Genomic DNA, 6,615 nt, shown 5'->3' with positions numbered 1-6,615 from the left:
GAACAGACCAGAAGCAGATCATGGATGCAGCTGCCAGTTTGTGGGCGTTGGCTGCCAGAAGCCATTCATCTGCTGTTACAGGGCTGTCATTTACCTAAATAGCCATTCCTTGAACCGGCATCCTCCGTGGACTCGTTCAAGAAGACGGCTGTCTCGCTTGGGATGTCATAGTGAAGAACTCCTCCGGACCAGTCAAAGGCTCCCACGGCACCAAACAGGAGTTGGTTCTGGATGTGCAAGGCGGAAGCAGAAGTGAGGTCTCCGAATCATAGAACAGAATTTGAGAGTTGGGAGATACCTCAGAGGCCATCTAGTCCAGCCCCCTGATCAATGCAGGAAAACTGAGACAGCTTCCTTTGACAGATGGGTGTCCAGCCTCTGGAAATCTAAGAACAGCCCTGCTGGATCAGGCCCAAGGCCCATCTAGTCCAGCAGCCTGTTTCCCAGAGGAGCCACCAGAGGCCTCTGGGAAGCCCCCAAGCAGGGGGTGAAGGCATGCCCCCTCTTCAGCTGTTGCTCCCCTGTAGCTCCACTTCGGGATCTGGAGGTGGACTCTAGCCATGACGACCAGTAGCTATGAATAGACCTGTCCTCTGTGAATTTGGTTAAGCCCCACTTAAAGCCACCCAAGCTAGTGGCTATCACCACATCCTGTGGCAGGGAATTCCATAGGTTAATTCTGTGCTATGTGAAAAAGGTCCTTTCTTTTGTCGGTCCTACATTTCCTGGCTATCAGTTTCATGGTTCTAGTGTTGTAAGAGGGGGAGAACTGAAGAACTTCTCCCTATCCACTCTCTCCACACCTATAGTCCTGCATCATGTCTCCCCTTAATCCCCTTTTACCAAGCTAAAAAGCCCCAGACTTTGTAGCCTTGCCTCATAAGGAAGGCATTCTCCAGTGCAGGAGAGCCTGCCATGTCATGTGGCAGGCTGTTCCACTGTCCAACAGATCTTAAAGTTAGGAGAGTCTTCCTAAGGCTAGCCTGAATCTGCTTCCTTCTAACTTCAACCCATTGGCTCTAGCCCTGCACTGAGGCTCAGCAGAGAAAAGTCCTTGTGGCGATCTCCGGAGTCCCTTTCCAATCTCAGCATTCTCCAAGGGCTGAGGTTTCCAAGAGACTGTGTCTGCCCACCCCATCCTGACCCCCAGGAGAGAGAAGCTCTCACCTGATCCAGGAGGTGGACACTAAAACCGCTCTGGGCCAGCTCAAATTGCAGGATGCCTCCAGCTGTACCTGAAGATCAGGAGGAGAGTGAGAAATCCCTTGGGCAAAGGTGAAGAAGGCAGCCTGAAGGTTTCCCTCCTCTTCCTCCTCCCTTACCTTCTATACCAATCTTCTGCTGCAGGGTGGACAGCAGGACATTTAAGGCTGAATAGTTGTTCACTCGGAAAAGGTGGCTTTCGTCTGGTTCAGAGGCAATAAGGCTCAGCTCCTGCTGCGCTTTCAGTGTGTTGAAGGCCTCCCCGACCTGGAGGGAACAGCCAGGAAATAAGGAGTGGAATGAGGTGTGTTATTCACACACACACACACGCACACACACACTGTACCAGGGCCGAACACAGGAACAGAGCAAGCTGCTATCTACTGAATCTGACCCTTGGTCCATCTAGCTCAGTATTGTCCGCACTGACTGGCAGTAGCTCTCCAAGGTTCCAGGCAGGAATCTCTCCCAGCCCTGCTTGGAGATGTTGCCAGGGAGGGAACCTGGGACCTTCGGCATGCAAAGCAGATGCACTTCCACTGAGCTACAGCTGCATCTGCTCACTGAACTCCAGCCCCAGAGATTAACAACAATAACAAATATTTATATACCGCTTTTCAACAAATATTTTCAATGTGGTTTACATAAAGAAATAACAAACAAATAAATCAGATGGCTCCCTGTCCCGCAAAGGGCTCACAATCTAAAAAGAAACACAAGAGAGACACCAGCAACAGTCACTGGAGGGAGGCTGTGCTGGGGACGGATAGGGCCAGTTGCTCTCCCCCTGCTCAATAAAGGGAATCACCACATTGAAAAGGTGCCTCTTTGCTCAGTGAGCAGGGTAGCTCAGCTAACTGCTCAGTTACATTAAAAAAAAAAACATTTATTGTTAATTAAAAACAAGGTTTATCCCCAAAACGAGACAATTCTCACCCGTGAACCCAACAGGATAAATTTCTCTCATTTAATATATTTTTATACCACCCAAAACTCTCTGGGTGGTATACAATAAAAACAATAAAAATTAAACAAAACCGAACATGATCAAAACATTAAAATCATTTCAAACCCAACTTTTAAAACTATTATAACTATTTATTTATTTAATTTATATACCGCCTAGTATAGAAATCTCTAGGTGGTGAACTATAAACTATCACTCTAATTAATAGAAAAATAAAACTATAAATCTATAAAACTATAAATCTAATTAAAAGCCTGGGTGAACAAATGTGTCTTCAGTGCCTTTTAAAAAGTTGTCAGAGACGGGGAGGCTCTGATTTCAACAGGGAGCGCATTCCAAAGCCCAGGGGCATCAACGGAGAAGGCCTGTCCCAGACAAGCTGGTGGCAACCATAGATGAACCTCTCCAGATGATCTCAACGGGTGAATGTTCTTACCAGAACATTCAGATACTAAAACACACAAGATCCTCGTGCAATCTGGAGCTTACCCCAATAGCATAGCGGTCAATTCCAGCCATGCGTTCTGAACTGATCACCGTCTTTAAGTCCAATGTGTCCAAGAAAGTTTCCCCGTCAGTCAGCACAATAATTTTCTTGGAAGCATTCTTCTGCGACCCACAGCTTTCATTGAAGATTGAATCTCTGTTAAAAGCACCCAAAGAGTTTTCTACTGATCAATTTTTTGACAGTATCCCCTCTCAGTGCCTGGGATTTCATTCAGAGCACTTTTCAAAAATCCACACCAGGAGCTTGTTTATTGAGTTCCAAACTCACCCCCGTATCCTGTCTCTGCTATTTTGCAGCCTCTCTAAGATGTCATATTAGGAACATAGGAAGCTGCCATACACTGAGTCAGACCCTTGGTCCAGCTAGCTCACTATTGTCTACCCTGACTGGCAGCAGCTCTCTGAGGTTACAGGCAGGGATCTTTCTCAACCCTAACTGGAGAGGCCATCAGGGAGTGAACCCAGGATCTCCTGCAAGCAATCAGATGCTCCCCCACTGAGCTACGTCCCCATCCCCTAAGAGGAATATCTCACAACACTCACATTGTCACCCATCCAAATGTAAATCAAGGTGGCCCCTGCTTAGCAAAGGGGACCATTCATGCTCGCCACCACAAGACCAGCTCTCCTCCCCCATATTTTTGATCTCATAACTCACAGGACATGTTGGATGGCGGATGCTGTTCGAGTCACGTTGTAAACTTGCTTCACGGCCTGAACTTTTTCCAAGGCACCATTAGCAACCTTCCCTTCCCGCAAGTCAAATTCAGTCCAGATTATGTTTCCATACTGGACCAAGGCAAAGACACACTGGAATGAAAAGAAGCCATGTGAAATGGAACGGGCGGGCAAGCAACCGCCCTTAGATAGGCACTGAGAGATTTAGTGGGAAAGTGCCATTTTCCCCTGCCAAGTAATGATTGGTTGATCTTCTCTGATGTCACTGAGGGGAGAGGCAGGCAGCAGGGTCTCCAGTGGCCATTAGCTGAGTGGCACGGATTGCAGAGGGGAACAAGGAAATCAGAAGGTTGAAGGGCGGAGAGATGGAAGAAGTGGGGTCTAGGAAGAAAAAGGATTTGAACTAGATTTGTAGAACCGTGGTCGTTTTTAAACTGTTTTTGATGTTTTGATTCCTGTTTTAATTTTTGTTAGATTGGTTGTAAACAACTGTAATACAATTGTGGTTGTTTTTGAACTTTAATTTTTTTAAAAAATTCCTGTCTTAAATCTAGGTTATATTTGTTGTAAACTTCCCAGAGATGGGAGGTTCGGGGCGATATGCAAATATACTAAATAAGCAAGTAAATAAGCAAACAAGCAGATCAAAAAGAAGGTTGAAAGCTGAGGGAAGCCAATGATTAGTTGACCTGCTCTGATTTCACAGAGAGGGGAGGGGTGTCTTCAGTAGCCATGAGCCGAGCGGCTCAGCTTGTAGAGGGGAGCAAGGAAATCAGAAGGTCGAAGGGCGGAGACACACACGAAGAAGGGTCTAGGAAGGTCCCTGGACAGAAGAGTGGGGGAAAGGCCTACAAGTGGCCCCCCTGAAGTGGAGGCAGGGAGCGAAGGAGGTGAAAGAGGGGGAGAAAATCTGGGGAAGAGACTGGGTGGAACGGATGTGCTTGGAGACTGCAGAGGTAAGACAGCATCCGAGGTCTGAATGCACACGGCTCCTGGGAACTCCCTACGGTAGGTCCTAGCCTCGGGCCAAAAAGGTCCCTGGACCAGAATCCGCAGCAAAAGCAGAGGGCGTCACCTCAAAGCACTTCTCGTAGAAGGCCTTCATCACGTTATAGATGAACTCCTTGGCCCAGATGAAATCTTCCGCCTCGATGCTTCCAGAACCATCCAAGACAATAGCGATTTCGGTCCGCAGGTCTGTCGGGGAAAAGGAGGAGTCAGGGACTCTTTGGACCTGGGCATTCATGCCTGTCCTTTTCCATTCAATGTCCATTTCTTTCCAAATTCAGAGCAGGGTAACAGACACTCTCCTTGTCCAGTACCAACGTTCAGCATCCAGTGGAGGTGAATTCCGCAACCTGTGTGGATCACGCAAGTCACACCCTCCATTTGTATCTACGTTTCTTCTGCTACACACTAAAACCACCCCCCTTGCACAGGGGGTCCGATTCTGCTCCTCCTTTCTCAAGTCTGAGCCAGAAAGTGCCCACATGCTGTCACACTAGACTTGGCAGACTATCTGAAAGGTTGCCAACCCTAGGCCTAGCCCCTGAGGCATAAATGGATATCCTGCTGCACACAGCCCTGGGAGCTCTCCCGGCCTGATCTTGCTCTTGGAACTGGCCATGGTCCTGGTTCTCTGTCTGTTTCCTGTCTTGCACTGGTCCCCTCCCACTGCTGACCTGGCTGGGACCCAGTGAATTCCTGCCCCCAGAACTGGGTATAAGGAGCGGTAGCTGGCACGCATTTGTCGTTCCCATGAAACGCAACTAAGCATCTTAAGATACCTTCTAAACTAAAAGGTCAGACGCACCTCAGAAGGCATAGGATCTATCTCTATATATAATTCTCTAAGGCGTACCCGTGGATAATTCCGTGCGTGGCAGCTCTCACGAGAGTTTGCGAGCAGAAGCACCGTGGTAATTGGGCAGTGGGGATTCCATTTGCAGATAGGGAGAAGGAGCCTGTGATGGTTAAGGTCAGTTGGAATGCAACTGTTACTGGTCGGAAGATGTTCTTGATTGTAGAGGAGAGGAATATATATATATAATTTTTTTTAAAAGGATTGTGGCCAGGGGTCTGTGAAGAGAGGGGTCGTGAGGTAGGAAAGAGCCCCTTCAGGAGAAGGAGGCTGCCATTGTGTGAATTAGATGAAGAAACAAGATCTGTTAACTCAGGAAGGGAGAAAGAGAGAAAAAAGCAAAAAAGAAGGGAGGGGAAGAGAGAAAGGAGGAAGGGTGAGGGATGGGCCCAAGCCTGTCAGTGGCCTGAGGGGAATGAGCAGCCTCGGCAGTGGCGACAGCAAGGAAGGGCCCGGTCAACTGCTGCTGCTCCTGTGGGGAGAATCAGGAGCGGGGCTCGGGTGAGGGTGGGGAGGTCTCTGGGGATAGGGGGCTACAGCTTGGCCAATAGGCGCCACAACCCCAAGAGAGGTGAGTGGGGTGGAGTAAAGGGATTGTTTGTTTATTTATTACACTTCTATCCCGCTCTTCCTCTGGGGAGGGCAGAAGGTTTCCTGTTCCCTCCCTGGCTTCTCCAAAGTTAGGGCTGAGAGAGACACCTGCCTGCAACCTTGGAGAAGCCACTGCCAGTCTGTGAAGACAATACTGCGCTAGATAGACCAAGGGCCTGACTCAGTATATGGCAGCTTCCTATGTTCCTGTGATGCCCCAAGTCTTTCAGATCGGTTTATATGAGAGGAACAGATCCCCCTCACAGGCTTTTGCAGGATTCCCACCTGCACACTCCCCTCTGCATCGGTGAGCACTTTCTGGATCGTGGCAGGTACCGTTCCCGGCCTCAGTAGCAGCCTCAGAGGATCCTGCTGAGCTGAAGTCTTTGGCGCCCTCACTGCAGATTCTGGTGCTGCTTCTTTTTCTGCGCTTCTGGAGGCCCTTGTTTAACTTGGCCTCGATTACAGAAAGAGCCAAAATGAAAGGACTGGAGAGATGTGGCACGAAGGTCAAGGCTGAAGGCAGCCGTAACACACTCCTTGCAGGGGCAATCTGGAAGAAGCTGTGCACGAAATATATACCCCACCCACCCCATGCCCACCAGAGTAAAACAAGAGTAGTAGCTGCCGATGTTAAATTCAGGGTGGGGGCCATAATTCTGTGGCAAAGATCTGCTTGCATGCCAGAGGTCCCAGGTTCACTCCCTGGCATTTCCTCTAGTCTGAGGCCACAAAAGCTTCTGTCAGTCAGAGTAGTGAGTTACAGCTGCTGCCAGTCAGAGTAGACAGTACTGAGGTCGGTGGACCA

General features: G+C 48.9%; 1 protein-coding gene and 1 long non-coding RNA gene across 2 annotated transcripts; both read right to left on the bottom strand.

The window, feature by feature from the left end:
- Positions 1-93: 93 nt before the first annotated feature.
- LOC128335852 (uncharacterized) lies at positions 94-1,465 on the bottom strand. The gene is made up of 3 exons (XR_008311742.1): positions 1,323-1,465; positions 1,168-1,235; positions 94-227 (listed from the first exon to the last, which is right to left on the bottom strand). It is a non-coding gene; the product is annotated as an uncharacterized LOC128335852 (long non-coding RNA).
- A 1,149-nt stretch (positions 1,466-2,614) lies between these two features.
- On the bottom strand, positions 2,615-6,403 carry LOC128336132 (integrin alpha-E-like). Its single transcript, XM_053275319.1, has 5 exons — positions 6,399-6,403; positions 6,093-6,295; positions 4,431-4,552; positions 3,336-3,487; positions 2,615-2,813 (listed from the first exon to the last, which is right to left on the bottom strand). Exons 1-5 carry the CDS (start codon positions 6,401-6,403, stop codon positions 2,615-2,617), a joined length of 681 nt encoding a protein of 226 aa, XP_053131294.1.
- Between the last annotated feature and the right edge of the window lie 212 nt (positions 6,404-6,615).

This window comes from Hemicordylus capensis, chromosome 12 (genome assembly GCF_027244095.1).
Source record: "Hemicordylus capensis ecotype Gifberg chromosome 12, rHemCap1.1.pri, whole genome shotgun sequence".
In the NCBI taxonomy this organism is placed as follows: Eukaryota; Metazoa; Chordata; class Lepidosauria; order Squamata; family Cordylidae; genus Hemicordylus; species Hemicordylus capensis.
The sequence above is the reverse complement of the archived record's forward strand: the minus strand, read 5'-3'. Positions and strand labels throughout refer to the sequence as shown.